Below are 27,817 nucleotides of genomic sequence, written 5' to 3' on the forward strand. Positions count from 1 at the left end.
ATGTAGTGCGAGGCTTGCCGAGCGCTACAAAGTTTCGAGCCGAGCGTGATAAACTTGATCTCTATCCGACACTCACATAATATTCTATTAACCCTATTATTTTGTGGTCGTTTATCGTTCAAAAAGAGCAAAAATACTTTAAAATTCGAAGAAACAGCGCTTGTTTTCCAAGTTGACTTCGAAGTGTTTGTTTACTTCAACGTCATCATTTGCTATGACGTCACATTGAAACATATAATGTTCTTAAGATAGAGATCGGAAAACCATGGTCTAAAATAGCGATAGTATAAAGGTAAAGTTAATACGACTGTTGTTATACTATTGATTTTCATCTGGTAATAGGATAAATAGTGTATTTTCTAACATAAAATATTCCATTGTTCGGCAGGTCTAGTAAGTCTTGAAATGCCTCTAAGTTCTGATCCGTTGCTGGGCAAATGGACAATTACCGTGGAGATTGGGGTGCGCACAGAGACACAGACATTTATAGTTGACGAATATGGTAGGGAATATTTATTTTACTAGTATTTTTATTAAAGTAACACGTGATATTTCCATTACTCAATTTTGAAATGGTCTATTTGTCAGAGGCTTTAATGAAGTTTTGACTTCATAAGTGTTATACGTTTTTCGATTTGCGACTTGCAATTCAAGTTTTATAAACTTTTAATTGATTTATGTTTGTTTGTGGTCTTTTTAGTCCTGCCAAAATTCGAAGTAACGATTACCCCGCCGTCTTACATGCTGCCAACAAGCCAAACCATTGCAGGAACTGTGTGCGCAAAGTAATAATTGTTCTTGTATATATTGGCGGCTTTTATTGTCTATTTATAATGCTGATTTCGCTCTTGTTTAGTTCTCATGAGCATTAAGTTCTCAATGTAAGCTTTTTTTATTCAACCTTTCCGGCGTCATGCCATGTTCGGTGTGCGGTGTGTTTTATGCATCGTCAACGTTATGCTCCTCTCCACTGCTGAGGCCTCTGTCTTTATAAAATACTGAAGACTTGGTCAGAAAATTTATCTGGACAATATTTAACCCGTTCATGCCTAGCGTCCTGAAAAAAGGACATTGCAAACAGCGTAGACCCAGATGAGACGCCGCATAATGAGGCGTCTCATCTGGGTCTGCGCTGTTTGCTTGAAGGAATTTCTGTAACAAATATTCTAAATATAGAAATAAATATACCAGACACCCCTACTTTTGGAAATAAATTAATCCAATTTAGAAGGATGGGAGAGTCCACTGGGCATAAATGGGTTAAGCTGAGTTTTAATCTTGGTCACGTGCGTCTAAAAAACGACCAGGTTAAATCTTAGAAAAACCTTTCCACTATATGGACAACATTATGACCCAATCTGGTTGAAACTTGGTCAGAATAACAGACACTTATAAGTTAACACCGTCTCCCTAGCGTAAAGGCCAATGTTGAACAAGCTTGTTCGCACAGTAACTTTGTCTTTCATGGTGCTATTTTATCATGACTCATCACAAATTACAACCATGAGATGCCGCGATTTCAAGTGTAATGACATTTTACCTTTTTTCTGTCGCAATCATAACTCTCCCACATTTTGATGGATTTTAACATAACAGAAATTAAATTCATAAATAGACGAGCTGTCAAGTGTTATACTCGTCTCTCTTTTTCAAATGTCACACTTAAAATATCAAAATTGTCCATAAAAATATTTTTCTGACTGTTATTTGTAATTCATCATGCTTTTTAAAAAAACCACTGAACTAAAAAATAAATCGACATTTTTCTAGTAAAATCAGCCTACAAACCCAAGAGGTTTTGTGGACACTAAGAGGTAAAAAGTTAAATATGAGACAGTCTGTCCTGGCTGTTAATTTTTCATTCATTAAGTCCATTTTTGTACAATTTGCCAAGCAAAGCTTTAATTAAGAGACAGAATGTCGCGTACATCAACTCTCTTACTACATCAACTATCAAGGAATTTGGCTATCAACAGCTAGTGTTTGACATAAGCGGAGTCTGGAGTTAAATGGTGGGGTAAAAGTGACATATGGAAGCATGCCTCATTAATTTAGGCATACATAGTGTTCTCTTAATATGTTCGTGCCTAATATCAACAATAGTTTTCAACACTTGGTGAGAGTGAACTTGCCTTGTTTGATTCAGTGTTTAAATAAGGATCAATGTTTTAGACGACATAACATTGTGTCCATCTAGGTATACCTATGGTAAGCCTGTGAATGGAGACCTGAAGATGAAGCTGTGTTACAAGGCCTGGGGCTATGGATGGGACTACGGCTGGTACTCCTCAAGTCACCGTAAGGCACGGCCCTGCGCCACGGTCATTACCAAGGTTGGTAAATGTGTTATTTTCTGTGCTATATACCATCCGTTATATGCAGCACATTTTTGGGTGTTCGTTTTCAAAATTGTCATCAAGTCATAATTAAAAGGCGGATTTTCACAAAATCATGAAGGTTACTTGCGTGATCCTCCTTTCACTTACTAAATAATGAAATATTGTGCTTTAGATTGATGGTTGCTACGACTTCCACGTTAAAGCTGATGAAATAGAGCTCGGTTTCCGTAAGCATGGCAGTTATGGTACATTGGAAATAGAAGCAAATGTGACAGAGGATGGGACAGGTCTGTTCACTTATTATATATTTTACATGTTGATGTTAGTATATTCTTCTTGTTTTACAAATTCCTCGATCCATTGCGAAGTAGGTGATTTTATCGTTATGAAGATCAAAGATAAAAATTAGAGTTATTGTAGAAAAAGTGTTAGGTAGTAAAAGTGTTTTGTGTGAAAATGTATATAAAAATGATTAGCAGATACAACGTTATCACGCTGTAATCTCTTAAACCGCAGCACACTTTACCGTCAATAATAATATGGTTTTAACATGCTTTACATGTATTTGGTGGCTGCTTTTATGTAAACGATTGTTTGTAGGTGTTGAACTTTCCGGAAAGAAGGAAGGACCCGGTCTTAGCATGAACCCTCTATTGCTTACTTTAGAAGATGATTCAGATGGCTATTTCAAGCCAGGCTTTCCCTACAAAGGCAGGGTAGGTGTGACACAGATATTTTGCAATGAAATTGATCGTTTAATACCCCCATGCCATGTTCTTATCATTAAATTTCGTGGTCGTGTTTACAAAAAATGAGCAATTGATTTAACATGCAATAACAAGACTTGTTTACTTCACAGCAATACAATGATCCGTGAGTGTAATATTATGTTTGAAATGAACTGTGTATTTGTCCAACTTGGAGGCCATAGCACAGGAAAAAATACTTGTCTAGTTTTCAAAAACAGTCGATTTATTATTCTTATGAATATTGTTTTGTCACTTGCAATAGGTGATTGTAAAAAATCCAGATGGAAGCCCTGCCCCAGGGGAGGTAATTGAGGTGAAAATGACGTCCAACGATTGGAAGAATGAGTACTATTGGGGAAAAAACTTCACGACTGATACTTCTGGTGTCGTTCATTTTACTATCACGGAGCTTGAAGAAGATATTGGAGATTACTACATTAATGTCAGTTTGAATCAGCAATCGTTTATTTCAACAATTTGTATGATTTTGATTATTAATAAATCATGAATTGTTAATAATATTGGAGACAATAAGTTCATTTTTTTCAAAGACAAGTGTTAATTTTGTGATTTATTCATGGCTAAGTTGGTTGGCCTTTAAATTAGTTTGATAACCGAAATCTATGAATTGATTAATCCGCAGTGATGACTTCAACTATAATCATTTAATATTCATGTTCACTGTTGTTTTGTATTTATTAGGATGAATTGTATTGGTCACTTGACTATAATAATAGCCTAGCAGGTGATAAGAGATCCTTATCTGACAATGTTCCTAGAGCCTCATTCATATAATAATATAAACAGTCCCCACACTCCAGGGCTGAATTGTCAAGATATCGTTCAAGATTTTTTTTAAATGTTTATGTCGTGCGTTTTACATGAATTTTAATTTAAATTGTCAAATGTGTGTATCATTTGATGACATATGAGATAAACTTCACATAGGCCTTCATTTGTGCTTAATAGGCTGAGGCAATAGTATATGACAACGATTGGCGATACACTGACGGTGAAATTTACTTCCGGACATACACTCCGAGTTCCAGCAAATCGCTCACGAGATGGTACTCGCCTTCAAACAGCTTCATCTACATGCCGGCGGTTAAAGAAGAGGGTAAATGTGGACAGGACCTAGTACTGGACGTCTTTTATACTGCTCAGGTGGATTCGAACTACATTTTCTCTGCGAGGGTATGATTGCCTTATATACGTCAAAACACGAACTATGACTCAAGGCCTTATTACTTAAAATGTCCGCAGTGGTGTAGTGGATATGGAATCATATCTGAACATTGAGGTCCGATAGGATCCCAAGTAGTGGATATGGAATCACATTTGAACATTGAGGTCCGATAGGATCCCAAGTAGTGGATATGGAATCACATTTGAACATTGAGGTCCGATAGGATCCCCACACAGTGGTGTAGTGGATATGGAATCACATTTGAACATTGAGGTCCGATAGGATCCCAAGAGAGCATTCTTGAGATCTTTTCTTTCAAAAGACACAAATTATCTTTCATGGGGATTTTAATGCAATCAAGCTAAAATAAAAAAGTTTTAACAGAAATATCTTTATTGAATTTTATTCTTGTTTATCAGAGATCTACTGCTAACAAAAGTTTAAAATTTAATATAATAGCATCAAATAATTTAACATGAATGTTCAATAAGTTAAATTTTAGTAAATCGAATTTCAAAACAAGGATTGTGTAATTGCTTCAAATCAAACTTCATAAATACTTTTGTACAATTTATTGCTCACTTTGGTGCTTGTTGAATTTATTTATACAAGTCCCAACGAATTACGTTCACGTTTTATATTTTTCTTTATATGAGCATATATTAGTCATACATATACTAATATATAATGCATACATGAGTTAAGAAACCCTGCATGTACAGACATTCGGTAAGGGAAGAATAAACAAATATATTAACCTGAAATTCTTTGACTTAAACTTGGATAAAAGAAGAAACCTTTTAGCGATTTATATTCGTTTACTTTGAATTCTCATCACATCCACTTTCAGCAGTAACAAAATAACACCATACTGATATATCATAAAGGTTTCAACAATATTATGCAATTAAAGCACTAATACATGACGTGATCGGCAATTATTTTGTATATAAACAAATTGTGATTTTTCGATTTGCATATAATTATGCTGGCGATTTAATATCCGTTCAGAAAATTAATATTACACAAATTTGGGAGTTTTTTCTCTCTGCATATTGCGGTTCGTCTTTTAACAGGTGATGGCAGGAGACAATTTAGTACACACTCAAGAGGTTAGCATAACATTTGAAGGATCTGAGGCTTCGCTTGGTCTCATGGGGGTACGTCCTGAAGAAGTATTGGACAAAAAGAAAAAGGAGAAGCGTAAGGATGACTTGCTTTGTAGGCTTTTTTGTTAACAATCTGAGTTAACAACTTTTCATTAGGAGACGGAAAATTTAATGATAAATCAGTTAGATTGGTATCATCTTTGTTATTAAATTCATCCACTCTATATGTCCAAGTACATGTTTACAATGTTTGTACTTAAAAATGGTAAAAGTTATGTATGTGTTAATTTTTATGCTTATATTTGTTGTGTGAATAAAAAAAATAAGATCATGGAACATTTGAATTGTTTTATATTTAATTTGGACCATAACTAGCTGTTGCTTTCCTACAAAATCATTTACAATAAAATTGTCCGTTAAAACGTAAAGAATATGTACATTTTGCCACCCCTGGTTAATATAGAATGTTCAGAGTGTATTTGGAGAGTATTTTTTAGCCGAAGAGCTATTACCATTACCGCCATTACCACCTCTACCAGTTGAACAAATTGTGGAAACAGTGGATGACATAGAGGCAGACAGTAAGGTAGATGAGGTGCCGGTAGAGGAAGATAAGATAGTTGCAGAAAAGTATGTCCCTCTTGGCAATGGTGAGGAAATCCAAGTTTTAGAAGAGGCGATTGTGCCAGAAAGTGCTCAGCTACCTGAAAGTGAAGAGCAAACTGACAGTGACAAGAGTAAGTTTTGGTTGGCTTGTTAATAATGTCGTACCCATGCAAATGCTGATGCAATGACTTAGCAATTAATTACATGCTGTACATGTTTACATGAAGATGACAATTTATATGTATTTTACTTCATTTTTTGTTTGAGTAGGGGGGGGGGAGGGTAATAGTTTTATGTTGATTACCAGACACTCATTAAACGTATTCAAAAACCGTATGTTTTTTTCTGCGCTGTTTTTGGAGATGTTTCTGTTATTTGAATTATGAAAGTGCCGCTGCGAAAGAGGTAATTAATGATTAAGTGACAAACGTTATTAGCAGACAACAAACTGGTTTATATTCCACATATCAGTGATTTGTTTTAGTTTTTTTTATATTAACACAAAGATTTTAGGTGATACAATTACACTGTCATCCATTTCTTTCAGCTAACACTGTTCACGCTATTGGACACTTCACGATAAGGATTCCAGTGTTGCCCGTTATGGCTCCCAATTCTCAACTGCTTCTCTACTACATGAGGTCCGATTTTGAAGTCGTGGCATCAACCATTGAATTTCAAGTGAAGCCGTGTTTTAACAATAAAGTTAGTTTAACTTACAAACAATTATTAATTTTTTTATAAAAGTATCTGAAGAAAAAAAAACAAAAAAAACCACAGAAGTTACTGATTTTATTGCAGTTGCTATTGTAAATAACATATCATTATGTTTAATGATAGTTCTTGTTAAAATGTTAAAATCTTAATATCTTTAATAAGACAGTGTCTCATTTCTGAAAAATGTACAAATGAAATGTCTTTACATGAATCATCAAAACAATCATCTAAAAATGGATAATATGCCGTATATTTGCCTTTGAATTTTTATGGAGATTACTGTTAGTGTTTTTATTTCTACATCTGTGAAATACTTTCAAAGTTTTGTCACACTGCTAGTATATAACTTTTGTATTGCCAATCAATCTTAAACATTTTCTACTTTTTTTAAAGAACTTAAATATTCGTTTGTTAGCGTGACCTTCAATTTTGGTGCTAACTTGTATTTCATGGTTCTATTATTGTTATTTCTTTTACATGTATTCAATTTATTTTTAAGTTATAAGAATAAAAGCAGTTTCCACGCATATCACCATAATGTTTATTTTACTAACTTCAATTAATTTTTTAATGTCTAGATTAAAATTTGTATAATCTCTTTAAATTCAGAACCTACTGTGTTACTTTCTTAAGTTATATCTCAAGTAGTTTTCTTGTGTAATGTTTATCTTCCCTGTATGCAGGTCAGCATGTCATTAGACCGAAAAGAGGCCCGACCAGGCACAGAGTTAAATCTAAACGTAGAAGGTGCACCGGGGTCAACGTGCTTTATAGGGATGCTCGACAAAAGTGTCACGCTACTTGGAGAAAATAACCAGATCACACCAGAGAAGGTAAGCTTATGCTAATGAAAAAGCATAATTGTAAGATTACAGTAAGATATATTATTGAAAAGTTCCATTTTGCCAGAATTATGTTCCAGTGTCGACTGAATGGCTATAACTGTACAAATGTTCTTAATGTGGATACGACTTGTCGAATGTACGACCAGTCTCCCTAAATCATGTATAAGGTATACAAAAATAAATTGCATTCTTAGCGTCAATACCGGAGTAAATTTCGGTCACTACATTTTAATCTATCAACTTAAGACATTCAAAAGCATACGTACAAATACACCTCATATTTATCAACTTGTATTGAATTTAACGGTTTAGCGGAAAACATTTTATCTCATAACCTGAATCTAGCTGATGAGTCAAGTTTCCAATGCTGCCCGGCCCTGGAGTATGCGTGGCTACTGGAAGGAGGACAAGGAGTACTGCAAGAAATTCTTCAATGAGGCTGAGGACTCAACGGATGATGGTATATTTGAAGCTTAACTGAAAGTAGGGTCAAATGCAAATGCTAGCCATATGAGAGTATGTCTGATTTCTAATTGAAGATGAGGTCAAATAAAAATGTCAGCTACATGATGGTATGTCTAGTTTCTTACTGAAGATGAAGTCAAATGAAAATTTCAGCTACGTGACGGTATGTCTGGTTTCTAAATGAAGATGAGGTCAAATGATAATGTCAGTTACATGATGGTATGTCTGGTTTCTAATTGAAGATGAGGTAAAATGAAAATGTCAACTACATTATGGTATGTCTAGTTTCTTACTGAAGATGAGGTCAAATGAAAATTTCAGCTACATAAAGGTATGCCCGGCTTCTAAATGAAGATGAGGTCAAATAATTATGTCAGCTATATGATGGAATGTCTGGTTTCTAACTGAAGATGGGGTGAAATGATTATGTCTGCTGCATGATGTTATGTCTGGTTTCTTACTGAAGATGAGGTCAAATATTAATGTGAGCTACATGATGGTTTGTCTGGTTTCAAACTGAAGATGAGGTCAAATGAAAATGTTAGCTACATGATGGTATGTTTGGTTTCTAACTGAAGATGAGGTCAAATCATTATGTCAGCAACATGGTTGTTTGTCTGGCTTCTTACTGAAGATGAGGTCAAATAATTATGTCAGCTACATGATGGTATGTCTGGTTTCTAACTGAAGATGAGGTCAAATGAAAATGTCAGCTACATGATGGTATGTCTGGTTTGTATCTGAAGGTGAGGTCAATATTTGTGTGTCGCTTTACTAAAGATGATGTAAATGTACATTTCAGCAACATAGCGCTATGCCCTTGTCTAAACTGAGAGTGGAAATGGCAGGTACATTACGGTGTATATTTGTCATAACTTAAAATAAGGCCACATCTAAATAATTCCCTACACGACGATGTTTTCTGGTTCCTAACTTATGTTGATGCCAAATAACACTGTCAGCTACATGAACGTATGTTATAGTCCTACATGAATGACAGGTCAAATGAAATTTCAGCTGCATGATATTAATCCTATGTCCCTTCTGAAAGTAAGGCAAAATAGTTTAGTCAGCTGAATGACATTTATTCGTGGTTCTTGTTTAATGTGAGGCTATATACAAAAATAATGGCTAAAATATGGAATGTCTAGGCTTATTTCTGAACGTGTTGCTATATGAAAATATCACGTACATGTACATGCCAGCTGTGAAGATCATTTACTCATTTTCATCGTTAAATGAAGCTGACAAATCGTTCGTATACCAAATAATTACTCTGTTGAATTTTTCACGTGGTTAACTTATATCCAAATTAAATGATAAAATATTAGTTTCGGCCTTTTATACATAGGGCTGACTTAGGATTAAATATTTACATTTCTCAAGGTGAGCAATTGTAATCACCGTATATTTGAACACGGGCATTGTCAATGCTTTACTCGTTAGAGGCCGCATTCATTTCCCAGTTTCGATGAAACTTGGTTTATCTTTTAAATAATTACCTAAAGTTCAAATTAAGACGCGATGTCCAAAAATAATGTGTAAAGTGCCTATAAAAAAAACTTTAAAAATTATAATATAAACATACAATATCTTGATGAAACAATAAAATAATGTTTATTTGAAAAGAATTAGTGGTCAAGTTCATATCTAGGTCAAATATTCAAAACACTAGGTCATAAGAGCAAAATGTAGAGGAACATTTTTACTGTTAATGTTCAGCTTGTTACCTTGCTAAATATAAATATTAGCATCTTATTAAGATACAACTTCTTCGGAGTCGAATCTAGTTCATGTGCATATAAAAACATGGTCACCATGTCAAATCTTAGATAAAATTCTTACCACCCTAGAAGGCACATTTATTTATCAATATTTGTGAAACTTGGGTCATAATATGTATCTTTACTTTAACAAGCCAAGATTTCAATCTGATTCAGAATGTTACAAAAAACTAGGATACCAGATTAAATGTCAGAAAAAGCATGTTATTAAGCTAGATGTCATTTTGTTTGTTCAATCTAGATTACACTTTATCAGAATGTTCATCTTGAAACGATCATGGCTGAGCCTGACTCAGGGCCCTGTGCATCTAAACAATAGGTCATCAAGTACAACAACTTTTAAAACCCATACAGAGGCGACGGTTTTCATAAAAATTGATAAACCTTGTAAATAAAAAATAGCCTAGATTTATCTTGATAACGGTTGTTCGAAAACTAGGTCAGCGGGTCAAATGTTCGAAAAACTCTGTAAATTCCTTAGATGCAACATTTATTATTCAATCTTGATTAATGGTCAGAATGTTAATCTTTACAATAATTAGGCCAACTTTGAATGTGAGTCACATTTATCCACAAGTTATATTTCCAAATCATCACTCTAGAAACCACATTTATGATGGAATCTTGATGAAACTTGGTCACAATGTCTATCTTGGCATGTCGATATTTTAATCGGATTGAAATTGCGTCAAACACAAGCAATGGCCTTTGACAATTGGTGTATCTTAATCTCAAAGAGCACTTCAGAGCCGTCTTGACTATTTTGCAATTTGAACTATGATTGTATAAAAGTTTTTAAAACTGTTTTGTTTCAGATATGTATTTTGTATATGACGTAACGGGCAAGGGTGCTGTAAATTCATTCCGGGTATGTAATTAAATAATATATCGTTTATAGTTCTAAAGAAGAGTGTGAAGGCTTTCTCAATCATCCACTGAACCTTTAAAAAGTGGTCCTTTATATAACAAAATCCCGTTTTTTAAGCATGGCCGCATTTTCATGCCAAGAATAAATTGAAAAGTTAACAAACAAAACACAACAACAACAGTTTCTTGACAAAATCTACAATTCCGAAGTTCAAGTAAGCTTTTAGAAATGTTGGTTGGTGTGTTTTTACTTCCGCTTCTCGAATGGTATCAATCCTATGGAGCATAGACCTTATTTATCTTAACATAACATTTTTGTTCATTGCACAGGTGATATTCCATATTACATACTAAAGTTTATGTTAATGTTGGAAAGAGACTGCGATTACATAGACAGGTCATTTCTCTTATAGGATCTCTAACTTTATACGGCTAGTGATTGGCTACATGTATGACTATTCTCATTTCGCTTTACAATCAATAGGCATCTATTCAAACATATATCCCTTTGTTAAACCAATATAATTGCATTTAATTATTTGACAGAATATAGATAAAAAAAAATCATCTTTTACGTTTCTGTAAACACAGTAATCTAGAAAACCTTCTGAATTTTGTATTGTGTTTAATGTTTCTAATTTCAGGATGCTAAAATGTGGGTATTGACCAATGGGGTTGTCGACTCCAGACCATGCGTTAAAAGCCGACACCGTTTGTATTGTAAGTCTTTATGGTGGAAATGTACCACAAATGATAATTATATAAACACATCGAAGCTACATTGTTATTGATATTTTGTGTATAACAAATATTTTTAAGTGTATTTTGTCTCTCTTTTTAATTAATATGCCGAGATAAGTTTCCATTATTTAATATATTTAATTGATGTGAGTCTAAATCGATCAAGGGAGTTACTTTTGCGGTCATTAATCGTCAGCCACCATCCAACTGTCATGGTAAGGTGTTAATTTAAACTGCTTCAGCTCCAAACCGCATTGCAAAATTTATCTTACTTGACAACAATTTTTTCAATGTGGTCTTATAACGAGTTGTATAAATGCATTCACAAATATGATAAATAATGGTCTCTATGCAAAACGAAATCTAAAAAATTACTTAAATGTTTTCTTCTTATCTACAACCACATTGACATTGACAAAGCTTTTCTTAATATTTCTGATTGTTGCATTTGATCCGTCCGGCGACATTTGCAATTAAACATCAAATAAAATATACCCAAATGCGACCTTTCCTCTGCAACAAAGTTCCATATCCGGTAGATACAAAACAAATATATGTATACGTTTTTTTTAGCTCACCTGATTGCTCAGGTGAGCTTTTGTGATCGGTCTTTGTCCGTCGTCTGTCCGTCCGTCCGTCCGTACACATTTGTTCGTAAACACTATATAGGACACATTTCTTGTCCGATCTTCATGAAACTTGGTCAGAAGCTTTGTTCCAATAAAATCTCGGTCGAGTTCGAAACTGGGTCGTGCCAGGTCAAAAAGTAGGTCACAAGGTCAAAAAAAACTTGTAAACACTGAAGAAGTCACATTTCATGCCCAATCTTCACGTAACTTTGTCTTAATGAGATCTCTTGGTTGAGTTCAAAAGTGGTTCCGGTCCGTTGAAAAACATGGCCGCCAGTGGGCGGGGCAGTTTTCCTTATTTAGCTATAGAGAAACCTTGGAAACACTCTAGAGGCCACATTTCTTGTTCGATCTTCATGGAATTTGGTCAGAAGCTTTGTCTCAATGATATCTTGGTCGAATTCGAAACTGGGTCATGCCGGGTCGAAAACTAGGTCACAAGGTCAAACAAAAGAAAAACCTTGATAACACTGTAGAAGTCACATTTCATGCCCAATCTTCATGTAACTCTGTCAAAATGGTAATCTTAATGATGTATTGGTTGAGTTGCAAAGTGGTTCCGGTCTGTTGAAAAACATGGTCGCCAGTGGGCGGGTCAGTTTGCCTTATTTGGCTGTAGAAACCTTGTAAACACTCTTAGAGGGCACATTTCTTGTCCAATCTTCATGAAACTTGGACAGAAGATTTGTCCCAATGATACTCGGAAACACACTAGAGGCCATAGTTTTGGTCCAATAATGATGATGCTTGACTAGGATGTTTTTCTTGATGATATCTATGCAAAGTTTGACATTGGGTCATGTGGGGTCAAAATCTTGGTCAGAAGGTCGAAATTTTACAAAAACCTTGTAAACACATGTAGAATTAACATTACTTGCAAATGTTTTCATGCAAATAAAATAAAGAAGTGAAACTCCAGCTGCTAAACCATGTAAATAGACAGTTCTCAATTAGTATGAATCATATGCTTATACTGCAAAAGTAAACAGAAGAGAACCAATCTAATATGCTCTAGAGTACTAAATTTTCATCTAAGCAATGAACATTGCCTTGTAAAAATACGTCAGCCAGCTAGGGCCATCTTTTCCTTCTTGTTTATATTTATTGGAGCAAATTAACTCTAAATAGTTGTAAAAAATCGTACAGTTTGATTTTAAAATAAAATGCTACCGAAACGACGTGGATATTGGTCTTCTTTTTAATATAGAACACACAAACACAGATTGCAATTCTCCCTAAGCAAAAATGATCTTTTTACTTTGTCAATTTCAAATTCAAACGCTCATAAGTAAATAAACGCAAAGTCACTCATATATAAAACATGTGCCTGACATTTTTCCTTACACTCACTAATTCAAAATAAATTTACAGAAATATTCCTCGGCTGACTCAATAATTGCGTAAAATATGTTGACTTTTTAAAATCATTTTCTCCCAAACAACTCGATTGCTATTACATATACGTCCGCAGAAGGGGAATTTTAACTACAGGTAATTGTGAATAAAATATGTTCTCAGGAGTCTAATTTTCGCACTTTTTGCGCTTTGTCTTTGCACATATTTATTACCACTCATATAAAACAAAAAGCATGCTTATCCACAGACTGTGTGTATATCCATACGTACATGTATAGATTTAATGATTCATAAACTGTTCGTTTATCTAGCTCTTCTGAGCACCTCATGGGAGTTTTAAGGATACCGTGTTGTCGGTCGCCCGTCACTGCGTATGTTCGTACCTCCGTCCATTAACAGCCAACGACTTGCAATCATGTAAAGCTTTGTGCATCTTTTAGAAATGATCTTATGATTGACCATTTTTCAAGTCGCTCACATTGTTCCAGTGTATTTCATATTTAGGTCACCATTACTAAAATAGCTTTAAATTTGAAAAAAATATCAAAAAAATCTTTGCAACCAAAAGGGTCAGGGCTTTAATATTGTAATATATGTAATCCTCTACTATATTTGTTTAAAGAGTGGAATTATGATCAAAATTGGTCATGTCCCAGGATCATGTATGATTGTTTGGTGGTCTTTTACCAAGTGTGTTCAAGTTATGTGTGTGGGGTCAAACGTTGACTCTGCCCGGAATATTTTGTTTTCCTTTTATGTGTATAGTGAAACAACTTTCTCTGAAACCACATGGCATAAGGGTTTGTTATTCGGCTTGTTACGTCATACAGTGGATCTCTGCTAAGGTTATTCAAACCATGTCCCGAAGTTCAAAACTTGCCACGCCTCAGGGGCTTTATTCTATTTAAAGATGTGTACAGTAAATGTCGACACAATCCAACTGTCATCTTATTAAAAACTGCAAGGGTTATGTGAGTTTATATTGAGTTAAAAGCAGGACATTATCATTCATTTTAATTCAAATCGAATAAGAAAGAAAGTTTAATGGACATCTCTATCGGAATATTTCTATTCAAATGATCTGATCACACACGATTTTTAAAATGAACGTGTCACTTACCATATTAATCTTTTCTTGTGCTAGAAGACCGTCGGCGTTCCAAAATACTGCATATTTACACGTTATATTCATGGACAGCGTCTGCATTTCCATTTCAAAATAAAATCGTATATGCACCGATAACATGGAGATCTTTACTTGCACAAAAGTTTCATAGCGCATAAATTAGATGACGTATGCACTCATCATAAATTGTTTTTAAGGTTAACATAATCAGGAAATATGGAGCGTTATTTAAAGAAGGTATTCAAGTTAAACAAATTAGGCAATCAACAAAAAGGGGTCCGATTGACATGATGTGATCAATTATATGGTCTACATTCAATGATGCGACCCTTATTATCCAGAAGTTAAGACATGGGCTCCTGCACATAAAGAGCCTTATGCAGTATTGACTCATGATCCTTTTTATGCAAATAAGAAAGTTGATGTTTTGATGTATTAAATGAATTTGATTATTTGATTTCTTCCAAACGTTGATGAGATCATAAACCATTTTTGAAAATATTTATAAAAAAAATTTTCACATACAGTTTCGCTGGCTAAAAATATATTATATATATCGAAATGTTTTGTTTCTTGAAATCAACTGGCCAATTAGGAATATGATGATTGTCCTTTAATATCTACTTGGTTAAAAAGGAATGAAGGAATAACATTAATTTTGAAATATTTTCCAGAGATTTCCTTTAACATTTGTTTCAGCTACAAGCATTGTCGTCAGTAGGTCATTGTTGATGATTCTACTGAGCTTAGTCTTAAAACATGTGTTAACATTTAAACAATAAATATGAGTGATACAACTTGAGATGTTAAGATGTAAACAGGTGCATAAAGTCACTTTATGACAAGAAATAAAGTTATAAATAGGGGTATTTGTGTATATACCCTACTGTTTTGTCTTTGACTGTTAACATTGAATGTTATACATTATGAATGAGAATGAATGCACATTACTGAAGATTGTATACCATATGACAGATGGAATGCCAATGTCGCTGGCAGCTGTAGGTTTACCTGGTCTTGAAGGACGGCAGACTGCAGATTATTTAGATACAGCTTCTAAACGCACCATCGAGAATACTGGAACAGTACCAGCACCAGCAGTGCAAATCCGATCGTTCTTTCCAGAGACATGGCTTTGGGATATTGTTGAACTAGGGTTGGTTTGGTTCTTTTAAAATCCTCTTTTGTAAGACAGACCTCAGAAAAATTACTCAATATCGTGTTTAAAATAAAGATAAGTTCGATTTGTTCGAACAAAACTTTGAAATACTGGAGAGAAGTTAAGTCCTGTTAATTAACTAAAAGAACCTTGACTTAATGTTGCACAATGATGTGGCACCTTGGTTTTAATAACGAGTTATGAAGATTTGAGATAACACTTATATACTGATTTCAAGAACACTGTGGAAATATTTTTCAATTACGCAATGCTGGGGTAGCAAGACAAGTTCTAAATTCATTCATGAGCAAATTTGATGGTAGACGTATGCCTTGTCTAGGTTCTTAGCTCACCGGGGTACAAAATGCTCTAGTTGAGCTGTTGTGATCAGTATATAGCCGCCGTCATCTTTCATGCTTTGTGCGTCGACAAAGTTAAGCTCCTTACCACGATAGAGGCAACATTTTTATGCACGAATGTTTATTCGTAAGTATGTACGTCAATCTCAAAGCTTGTGTTTTCAACTCTCTTTACTGGATTCATCTTTCTAAATCCATTATAGCTTAATCATCTTAATATGTAGCTGATCGCTAAGACAGGAATAAAGGCTGCAACTCGTTTCGACAGAATTATGGATATTGGAATGTGTCTGCACAATAGCGTACTTAATCCGAAAACTTTCTGTTTTCAACTCATCTTTTAGTTTTTGTGTGCTCTTACAAGTTGAGACTCTGAGGATTCATAATAAAAAATATGTGTTTTGAAATCGTCCTTTACTGATTGCGCTTTAACTTCGCCCGCTAAATGACCTTTATTAATTGTGTTGATTACCATAACAAAAATTATGGATGCAATAAGTGTGAGGAGAATACACATAGTTTTTGTATATCCTAGTATGTGTCGTGAGACATTTCTAGTTCACTAAATTTGGATAAACATTGGTTGACACTTTTTAGGCCAAGTTCGACGCGTGTCCAAAAATATATTAACAGGACAAATATTAGCAAAAAGCTTGTTATACCTTCAGAATTCACATGTATGACTCAATATTTAAATAACGTGGACAGATTGTTTGTGTTGACAATATCCAGGGCAAGTTTAATTCGAGGTATCATGAGTCCAAAAACTAGTTTATCTGATCAAATAGTAGACAAACACACCACTCCAAGAGCACATTCATGACTCAATATTCATGAAACCTTTTTAAATTGTTTATAAAGACAATATATATCAAGATTAAAATATGGGGCATGTGAGTCCGAAAACTAGATTACCATTTTAGTTCTTCGAAAAACGTCGTTACCATTCTAGAAGTCCATATTTATGACTCGCATTTGATGATTTTTTGTATTTATGTTTGTCCAGACAATTTCTAGACTAAACTTAAATCTGGATTACATTTGGCGAAAAACAATGTCACCAGATCAAATCTAAAAAAACATATTAACACTCGTTATTTAATTTTGCCTATGCTTGAAGCAGATATCCAAATACCCATTTTGCACTTGTGTGCTTCATTTCCATGCAGTGGAACTTTCAGAATGTATAATATTTCAATGATGATAGAGAATTTAGAATGTACTTATTTTTTATGTACGTGGACCTTTAAGAATATCCTACATTTCCATGTAGATAATAACAATAAAAACCTAAAATACTTTCACAGAAAAGTCTACCCTCAATATCCACCCTCAATGTAGATTATTTGTGTGGGTTTGTATTCTTCAAAACTGCCCTGTATTATTGATTTATGTTTCTGGATTATTTATTTATGTTTAATATGGGCAAGCTATGAGTTAAGAGTTGTATTTCCTTGTGGAGATTGTTAAACTTTCTACTAAGGAATATAAACCTTTAACAATTGCTGCTTTTGCTAAAGAGATAATTTCACATTCAGATGAAGTTTTCAAATGGCAAATACATCCTTACCTGTTTATTTGCAGTGTTTTTTGCCAGATACGTGGCATTTATATATTATATAATTTTGGTTGAATTCCTTGTTATAGTTTTGTTTTAAGAATAATATATTTCATTGTCTGGAAAATGCAAACTATTTTTTTATAATTGTGAACATATGTTTTCAATAGGTTTAAATCAAGACATGATTCTACGCATGAAATAAGGAACTTTAAAAAACCCATTCCTGACTCGCTTTCTTCTTCTCTTTTCATGAGAGTTTGGTTAAAAATGAAAACCATAAAAATGTTGTACACATTTCTGTCCATTCATCCCTTTGAAAATGAAAAGTTATAGAAGGATTGAAAGTGCTTACTATTTTTGTCCGTTGATTTTTGCTTTGCATATTGATGTTCAAGATGCGTATCAACTCTGCTTATTCAACTCGGTTCACTGATAGTTCAATGAATCATGTTACAACTGTATTTTGTTTATGCATTGCTTTAATGATCTTAAAGCATGATACGTATTATTAACTTGAAACTTGGAACAAACGTAAGTTTTGTATTTTGAATCGTCATTTATAAATTGTATATATTTATTGGATAAAATAAATTGTATCAAAGTGAAAGAAAAAATAATTACATGAGTATCGTGATTTCTTACAGCAAGATTGGTCAGTTATCAAAGACAACCACGCTACCAGACACGATCACAGAATGGATTGGCAACTCGCTCTGCACTCACCCGGATTCTGGGGTGGGCGTGTCTGAGTTGACGGGCATCACTGGCTTCCAGCCGTTTTTCGTTTCTCTCACGCTGCCTTACTCGGCTGTTCGTGGGGAAATCTTGCCTGTTGTTGCAACCGTGTTCAATTATCTACAGGACTGCATATCAGTCAGTATATGGCAGATTTTGAATAAACGAAGATGCTTATAATTACAATATAATAATAAGTAATAAGTGAAAACATATTGACATACACACCTTGATTTATGTTTATTCTAATAATATTTACCAATAACTGTTTCCAACAGTCATGTTTATATATTTTGTATGTAGTACATGTATTTGTTATATTATTGTGTTCATTACATCAATCAACCATGTTTACCAGTGTATAACAAGACATGGCATAAAATCATGAGTATACAAAAAGTCTAACTCAACGCAGATGGAGGTGACAATGAAACAGATGGAAGGGTTTGCGTTGCATGAAGGAACTGGCGCCAAACACGAGTTCTGTCTGTGTGGAGGACAGAGCGAAACTGTTAAGTTCTACATCATACCAAAAGTGCTGGGAGAGATAGACCTAGAAGTGATAGTAAGTATGTGCCCAGAGGAAAATGCAGTATAGAAAGAAAGTAGTACGGAGTTTAGGCACTATGAATACTGTTCAACTAGAGAGAGAATATCTCTCTCTCTCTCTCTCTCTCTCTCTCTCTCTCTCGCTCTCTCTCTCTCTCTCTCTCTCCTCTATCTCTCTCTCTCTCTCTCTCTCGCTCTCTCTCTCTCTCTCTCTCTCTCTCTCTCTCTCTCTCTATATATTCACACATATGGCCAGTTACGGGGTCTCTGATTTAGAAATAGGTTATGGGGTTCCCACTTTAAATACATGTATCTCCATACCCTTTTTTTATCCGACTATAAACACGAATTAAGGTATATAGGGTACCTACTATTATTATTGTATATAAATACGTCATTTATTTAACGTCTTATACAAGGAAATATATAGCGAACTTATTTGCGAGGTATATACAATTTTCAATTTCAGACCTGATTGTGGTTTTCGATTTAAGACCTTATTGTGAGATTTGATTGCATTACCTCCCCTACACCCCCCTCATAGTAATTAAAGGAGCCTAGATTGCGGGGTTGTATATAGACCCCGTTTTTTATATTGACCTCGTAAGTACAGTCTGAAAACTACAGAGACCGCGTAACTGGCACTATGTATTGGAGATAGATAGAGAGAGAGAGTAGATGAGAGAGAGAGAGATAGAGATAGAGAGAGAGAGAGAGAGAGAGAGAGAGAGAGATCTAGAGAGAGAGAGAGAGGAGAGGGAGAGAGATATAGATAGATGAGAGATAGATAGCTCTCGCTATGATAGATAGATATATATATATATAGTATATATATATATATATATCTATATAGATATATATATATATATATATATATATATATATATATATATATATATATATATATATATATATATATATATATATATATATATATTGAAGATTCACTTTAGTAAACCTAAGTATATCATAAATCGGTTGGCTCGAATTCAATGCAAATTCAAATTCAAAGGCTCAAACCTTTGTTGTCGGTCCCGGCGAGTTCGAGCCATCGGGTTTTGACTGTATCTTAAATTGACCATGAGTTGAATACATGATAACATACAAACATTAGGTAACTAATATATAGAAATATTCAGATTTATTGTCAAAATGATTTTTTCACAGACTTGTTGGGGATTAAAAGACCCAGATATCGTTATACTAGAATCTTTTGTGTTAATATAGTCAAATAAACATAAAACAATTGTGGTTTGGGTTACAGGCTTTATGGTAATTTTCCGGTTTATTTTTCAGGCTCTTTCCACGGTTAATACTGTCGTGTGTAACAACTTTGTTCTCACTGACGCCTACAACGGCGTGTCTGATGGTGTACAGAGGCAGCTGCTCATTGAGGTAGTGTGGTTGTGCTGTGACATTGCCCTAGCATAAATTTAAAACTTCAGGGCATTTAGAAGTATAGGTACATTAAATCTGTAAGAAACATAACTGCTATTTGACAATTTCTTCCTTCAAATGAATGAAAAGCTTGCATATGCATTCCAATACATGATTAAAAATTAAATGGACACTTTTTATTCATCTATATTGAGATGAAATAAAGACAAACGTACTCTTTTTCAGCCTGAGGGACAGCCTCATGTTGCAACACGATCAGCCTATGTGTGCGTGAAAGGTATGTGGTCTTACTTTACTTCTTCAAAGCTGCAACTAATTTACCATGCATTGGTTCTAGGTAAAGACCTTGTGTCAATGAAACTTTCTCAGCCAAATTATTAAAAGTCGACTGTTGGTACGCGTGACAGCTACATTCTTTGACGTTGAACAACTTGAAGTTATGTATGTTCCCGCAGGTGGTGAATCGGACTCGGAGACAATAGAGTTGGCCCTTCCAGCCGATCTGGTTCCCGACTCTGAGAGGGCAACAGTTTCTGTAGTAGGTTAGTTGGCTTCATGATATATGTGGTTCTTTTTCTAATTTAATATTTTATTATAATATATATATGTTAACAAAACGTTGCATTGTAAAAAAACGAACAGAACTGGTATATTCAAAGTGTGTTCATTCCGCTGACATTAAATAGTGTACAATGTTTGTGTTCATCTTACCTGCTAATCCCCTTTAAGGTGATATCATGGGTCCAACCCTGGGCAACTTGAAAAACCTTCTTCACATGCCTTATGGGTGTGGTGAGCAAAATATGGCTTCCTGGGCACCAAACATCTATGTGCTGCAGTACCTGACCAGCACTAGTCAAAGTTCACCTGAGGTAGAGGAGTTGGCCAAGAGCTACATGAGGGTTGGTAAGTCAACCACGTATGGTTCAGGTACAGTACATGTAAGTTATTAACTAGGGGAATAAGTTTAAGCTTAAAAACAACATTGTTACATCTTATTTATGAGTCTAAATAGAATATTTTTGTACAAAACATTCATGTTTAAGACACATACTCAAAACCATGTTTTGTATGTCCAAATCACTCATTCGTATTGACCACCAACGAGAAGATATATCCCTCAAAGGTCATGGATACTTACGTGTCAAATGTTAAATTTTGAAACAAACGTGGTCTCATAAGACATGTGTTGTTGAAATCTATATAAAGTATCTCTATTTGTCGAATCTTAGCTGTTAGGTGTATTTCTTTATTGTAAGGCTACCAACGTCAAATGAAGTACCGGCATAATGACAAATCATACAGCGCGTGGGGTGAAAATGAATACGGCAACGCTACAGGCAGCCTGTGGCTGACAGCGTTCTGCATCAAGACCATGGCTCATTCGGTCAAGTTCATTGATATTGACAAGGACGATCTGCGTATCAGTGGAGATTGGATTCTGTCACACCAGCAAGCTGATGGCTGTTTTCCTCAAGTACTTTTTTTCCAAATTTGTATTGTTTTACTGTAAAATTACTGATGAGGAACCTTTTTTTACGATAAAACATCAAAACCATGTCTTTTATACATTTTTTAACTATACCGTTTTTAATGCAGAAATATGTTGGCAATTGTGATACTGTGTATGGACTGCTAACTGATTTGCAATGTGTGCGACAGGTTGGCACAGTGTTCAGCTCATACCTCAAGGGAGGTCTGGAAGGTGACAACAAGGCTGGTCTCACAGCTTTTGTGCTTATTGCTCTCATAGACAGCGGCTTTAAAGATATCAATCAGGTATGAAATGAAAGTTAACTTAATTCTTGAACTGGTATTTGTCGATTTCAAGAGCATTGCTCGTAATGCTAGTTATGAAATTATACAATTTTGTCGGCATGTCCTGTTCAGTAATTGTCAGCATTTGAGTTAAGTGCTTAACATATGCCTGAAAGGTTTTTGTAAAACTAGCATCATGATATAGTAATATTACTGAATGATCGTGGTCCACTTCTATGACTAAAATATTATGTTGATGTTACTAGTAATTATCATTTGTTCACATATAAAATACACTGTAACTATATGCTGTTACAGAGCCGATTGTTCTCAAAGATAACTGTTAGTCTGTTATTACAATCTTAAATTGTCAAAGCCATTTACAATTGATAATAGTTGGTAAATAAACCACTGTCTCAAATCAGCGCACACTATTTATACGTGCTAAAACTTGCATAACGATTGTTTGCCAGTTAAGGCAGATACGTTTTCTTAACAACCGTGGTTAAAATATTGGACCACTATGTGGATGTGTACAACTGTTTAAAGTATATCCATGATCGAGTATATCTATGACCGAGTATATCAATGACCGAGTATATCCATGACCGTGTATATCCATGACTTTTGCAGACTGCTCTGGATGCTGGATTCTCCTGCCTGGACCAGGTACTCCTAGCAGATGTTGATACGTACACTCTCAGTCTGATGGCGTACGCCTATCAGTTGTACACGCCCGATGATGCACAGACACAGGTGATCATGGAAGAGCTTGACGTCCGCAAGAAAATTGGTATGCTCAATATGACCATGATAATAATGCACCGCATGGACGGAGATAGAGGACATGTGTTGAATAGTTAAAAGGGTTGTAAGCTTAATGCAACGCACATTTAAACAGGTTGCGTTATTTGTGGATTTTATTGTTATTGTTAATTTTCATTGTCAGTTTAAAAAAAAACAACTCGTAACGAGATTGAACTCAAGCTTGATAAATAGATAAATAGTTTTTATGTGAAGCCATGATATTCGAAATTCTTGTTTTGTCAGAGTGTTTGTGGGTTTACTAAAATGGTAATATACACTTGAACTCTGTCTGTATCTACATATGCGTGTCTGTAGAAACAAAGTTGGTAGTAACAAACTTGTCCAAAAAAGTTTCTCTACATTGTTTAGTGTATAGCATTCAAACTTAAAGAACTCTTTAGACATGTAACAGTTTCACCCAATCGGACTTTATGTTTACCCTTTCTCTGCAAATAAACATATGATGTTATTATGAATTCGTACAAACGCACCGATAAAGGGTAATATAAAGGTAATAAACACTTTAAATTCATATGAGTCTTACGTTGGAAGCACGTGTATTGCGTGAACTACTGTCTATGGTTTGTTAAATATGATATTAAGGTTTGTATGTTAAAAGTTACAAGCTAAACAAGAGATGTGTTTGTCAGAAACACAATGTCCCCTATTTCGCCGCTTTGAAGCCATATATTTGACCTTTGACCTTGAAAGATCACATTGACCTTGACCTTTCACCACTCAAAATGTGCAGCTCTATGCGATACACATGCATGGAAAATATCAAGCTGCTATCTTCAATAATGCAAAAGTTATTGCGAAACTTTAACCAAGGTTAAAGTTTTGGGACACACCCAATGAATGAATGATTGATTGACAGACATGCCGAACACAATATACCCCCGATCTTTCGATCCGGGGGCATACACATTTATTGTATTTTAAACTTAGACGTTTTGACATAGTACGAAATGTGATGTTGGAGAAGGGGTGTTCACTATTATGACAAATTGTAGTTTTTATTTCTTAAGTACATGGAATATTCTTATGTTGTGAAGATGGTTGGATCATTTTGAACATCAAATAAACTAAGAACTTAACATAGAAAAATGTGCGCGGCCTTCACATTACTTGGTAAAATGTATTAATAACGAGCATGAGGTAGTTAAACCATGCCCAATGGTTTCTCTAGGTTCTGGCCAGGTGCACTGGGAGCGAGGTAACGCAGAGAAGATACCTGAAAGTGAAATGTGGTGGTACCGGGCACCATCCGCGGAAATTGAGATGACCGCATACGTGATGATGTCCATGTTGACCAGTTCTGGGGGCGCATATGAAACTGCCCCAATCGTTCAGTGGCTGACCAGGCAGAGGAATTCGTTTGGTGGATTTTCATCCACTCAGGTAAAACAACTTCATAGGTTTTTAGTTATTTATGTACATGTACTACAGTTGCGTTAATGTAATTGTTCTTTTTCATTGTGGATTAAAATTGCCTTGAAATAAGCATGGTCGTGCTCTTCAAAAACGTTATGCAATAATAAATGTGATGGTCATACCATAAATAAAATAACAATTATGTGATCATAGACAAAAATCCTTTCAATCAATTTTCTGTTGAACTCAAATACATACCTGACAGAACGAAAACAACAAATATTGTTGAGAATAGGTGATAACATGGATAATGAATGGTTTTGTGACAGGACACAGTTGTTGCCTTGCAAGCACTGTCCATGTTTGGTGCGCGAACATTCTCTGGAGACTCCAACGTCAACGTCGAAGTGAAACAAGATGGTGGTGGTGAGCACATGTTTAGCGTCACCCCTGACAACAGTCTGGTCTACCAGTCAGCTGATCTTAAAGGTGGCAGAAAGGTGGACGTCTTAGTATCTGGTTCAGGCTGTGCTTTAGTTCAGGTTTGTTTAAAATCATTTTGAATCAGGACTTTAGTTGAGGTTAAGTGTGTAAGAAAATTGCAAGTAGTTATCTTATTAGATCTACCCCGAGATGAGTGATGTATGTAATGTGAAACTGCCAAGTGTCAATATTGATTATTGTATATGTCTTTTGAAAAGGTACAATATCTAATCGTAGTAAGTTGATGTTCATGATTATTAATTTATCATAAGCCAATTTGTTAATATGTCACTTATGTGTGACCATGAATACGCCTAATTATTTCTGTGTTTGACCATTGTCTGTCTCTTGTTGTGATGTAGGTCACCATGAAATACAGTGTCTACAAGACTGAAGATTCTGGTCCTGCATTTGGTCTAGTTGTGGGAGTGTTTAAGTCCAAGACCAACCGAAATAACTGTGCTCTTCGCACCCTGGAGGTCTGTGCAAGGTATAGAGCAAAATACGGTAACAGATTGTTTAGTGGAAGTATCAACTAGAAACACAGGTATCAACACTGGTAAATTGATCTTATTACGGGAAAGTGTCATACACGAGAGACGTTACCCTTGCATTCATATTTACAGAATTATTGTTTGCATGTTTTGTTTTCCACAGCATGTTTTGAAAACTAAAAGGGGTATCAACCCTAAAAATCATAGGATGGAAACCTTATTGATAGTCTGTGCAACGCACAAGAAACATAATTATTGCTCCTCAGTTCTTGTGTAAATTACCTTAAAAATAATTTTCACTGAGATGTTGTCCCAAGCATATCTAGAAAACAAAAAAGGAAAAACTAAAACTAAATATGTAATAACATTTCAATAGGGTTATGTGCAATGCACAAGAAACATAACTCTTTCTCTCGTATTTTAAGAAATACTGCCTTTTGTTATTGTTTGTACTTTAATTTTGTCTGGAACATTTCTTGAACACTAACAAAATACCAATCCTGAATATGAATAGGTAGGTATATCGGATTACAGACATGTGCAGTGCACAATAAATATATTTCTAGCTTATTTAATTTTACAATATCGCGCTTTATTTTAAATAAACTTTTTAAACAAATCATATATTGAGGCTTCAAATTTAAACCTACAAAATAATTAAATCTCATTAACGGGATGTGTAGTGTAAAGAACTTATGCTACCGTATCTAAAGAGAGATTAACATTTGTTCATTTTCACTGACACATTTTTTTTCAGGAGCATATATTGACAACAAAAAGTGGTATGAACCCGAAACTTTGAAGTTAATTTGATGAATATCAATAAGAGTGTTTATCTTTTCTATGATAATGCCTAGTTCTAGGTCACATGCGTCCAAAATCAAGGTCGCCGTGTAAAATCTATAAAAAAAATAGCTATCACTCTTCGGGGAACGTGTATGCTATCTTAATGAAACTTTATTTGACTGTTGATCTTTTCACTAGATTCGGCATGTTTCACGTACGCCCAAAAACTAGTTCACTATGTTAAAACGTAGACAACTGAATTTTGGTCAACTGAGAGGAAACTGGGTAATCTGGTTTACTCCAATTCAAATAACATGAACTCAGTATGCTTGCTTAAGTATATTATTTCGGTCATGTTATAGTAAGTTCAAGGTAGGAATATTTTTTGTAGGTAACCAAAGGGGACGGGGGGGGGGAAGACATTTTTGTTGTCATTACTTGAAGGAATTAATATTTATATTGTAGTTATTTGAAGGACGGAGTATCCAACATGGTTATATCTGAGATCAAAATGCCAACTGGCTGGGTTCCCGTCAAGCAGTCGTTACGAGAGGTAAAAACCCAGTTCTAGACATAATTTATCAATAATAATCTTCTTCTGAATACGTGTGTATGCATGTTATGGGTACATGGGAATATCACTGCTTAGAAACAATTTAGAATACTAGTCATCCACACGATGTCAATGATCAACAATAATGTATTAAAATATGCAACTCTTATAAAAAGGACAAATACTAAATGGAGTCTTACTTGGTTAATTTTAGTTATTTTGAACTACCACCTTCCAAAAGAACAAAATCTGATATAAACAACCGTTATCAAGGTAGCATTTTGGGCGACATTACTTATATATATGTTATTAATATAATATTGACGTTTACCTCTATTTTTTATAAATGATAAATGTTCGGGTAATGTTAAATTAAAGAAATCGCCCCATTTAATATGCCAAATCTATTACTATCAACTTAGTTGCGGTCAATTGACCATGGTTCATCCCATCCGAAGCAGTATAGTATTTGATCATCATCTCGAGAAGGACTCAAATACAGAACGAACTTAAAATATATTTGCAATTTAAGGTAACACTTGTACTTCAAAATGAGCCTGATAAGTATTACAAAGATAAGGCAGAAATCATTTTTTTCTTTTAATTATACAGATAAGTCTCCATTTTAAAAGAAAACATGATATACAACTGCTAAGAAGCTGCATTTGTAGCGAGCGAGAATGAAAATGAAGTTTTACTTTTGACGTGGAATTAATTCCGTCATTGGCACTAAATATTTGGAAAAAATATAACATTAATTTGTATGTTTAGCTTTCATCATCTGGAGACATACAGAAGTTTGAAGTTGATGAAGACTTTGTTGAACTATATTTTGATGAGGTTAGTGTATCCTAAAATTGAAATAGATAAGTATCACATATCCAACTGCCATACGAAGAAGATTGTTAATAAATTATTTGGTTTCAATTTTTGCATATAGTTATTTTTAGATAGTTGAAAACATAAACTATATATGTTGGATATGTTAACGACAAATTGTTTTATAAGGCTAACATTGTCTGCATATTTCAGCGTCTTAATAAGAAATTATATTGGACAAAAATTCGTTACAATGCACAAATATTGATATATTCTTAACTATCAAATCATTGTTTTTTGTATTATGTTCTAAATGCGTTGCATTCAAGTTTGTGTTATTATTGTTGTTTTAGTTAAGCAAACAAAAGAAATGTGTAACATTTGAGGTTGAACAAGTCATTGAAATGAACCCCAAAGCGGCCAGAGTGCAGGTGTACGACTATTATGAAACCAGTAAGATTCT

At 34.5% G+C, this 27,817-nt stretch overlaps 1 protein-coding gene across 2 annotated transcripts in view; it reads left to right on the forward strand.

Annotated features, from left to right (window-relative positions):
• LOC127877173 (ovostatin-like) overlaps positions 1–27,817 on the forward strand; it is a 41,579-nt gene that overhangs the window by 7,626 nt on the left and 6,136 nt on the right. Inside the window, exons 5-34 of one of the 2 annotated variants that reach the window (XM_052422837.1) lie at positions 389–502; positions 701–785; positions 2,198–2,333; positions 2,512–2,626; positions 2,940–3,055; positions 3,351–3,530; positions 4,058–4,282; positions 5,351–5,477; positions 5,881–6,120; positions 6,537–6,694; positions 7,390–7,539; positions 7,897–8,011; positions 10,616–10,668; positions 11,312–11,387; positions 15,495–15,675; positions 18,243–18,471; positions 18,749–18,898; positions 20,179–20,277; positions 20,506–20,557; positions 20,736–20,822; positions 21,010–21,186; positions 21,540–21,757; positions 21,943–22,059; positions 22,672–22,831; positions 24,035–24,246; positions 24,549–24,761; positions 25,065–25,192; positions 26,448–26,535; positions 27,307–27,375; positions 27,708–27,807. In XM_052422837.1, the coding sequence (XP_052278797.1) occupies positions 389–502; positions 701–785; positions 2,198–2,333; positions 2,512–2,626; positions 2,940–3,055; positions 3,351–3,530; positions 4,058–4,282; positions 5,351–5,477; positions 5,881–6,120; positions 6,537–6,694; positions 7,390–7,539; positions 7,897–8,011; positions 10,616–10,668; positions 11,312–11,387; positions 15,495–15,675; positions 18,243–18,471; positions 18,749–18,898; positions 20,179–20,277; positions 20,506–20,557; positions 20,736–20,822; positions 21,010–21,186; positions 21,540–21,757; positions 21,943–22,059; positions 22,672–22,831; positions 24,035–24,246; positions 24,549–24,761; positions 25,065–25,192; positions 26,448–26,535; positions 27,307–27,375; positions 27,708–27,807 (4,170 nt within the window). Of the gene's footprint in view, positions 1–388; positions 503–700; positions 786–2,197; positions 2,334–2,511; positions 2,627–2,939; positions 3,056–3,350; positions 3,531–4,057; positions 4,283–5,350; positions 5,478–5,880; positions 6,121–6,536; positions 6,695–7,389; positions 7,540–7,896; positions 8,012–10,615; positions 10,669–11,311; positions 11,388–15,494; positions 15,676–18,242; positions 18,472–18,748; positions 18,899–20,178; positions 20,278–20,505; positions 20,558–20,735; positions 20,823–21,009; positions 21,187–21,539; positions 21,758–21,942; positions 22,060–22,671; positions 22,832–24,034; positions 24,247–24,548; positions 24,762–25,064; positions 25,193–26,447; positions 26,536–26,957; positions 27,067–27,306; positions 27,376–27,707; positions 27,808–27,817 lie in introns of those variants that run through there. The other variant, XM_052422838.1, reaches the window with a different exon arrangement.

This window comes from Dreissena polymorpha, chromosome 4, assembly GCF_020536995.1.
Source record: "Dreissena polymorpha isolate Duluth1 chromosome 4, UMN_Dpol_1.0, whole genome shotgun sequence".
In the NCBI taxonomy this organism is placed as follows: domain Eukaryota; kingdom Metazoa; phylum Mollusca; class Bivalvia; order Myida; family Dreissenidae; genus Dreissena; species Dreissena polymorpha.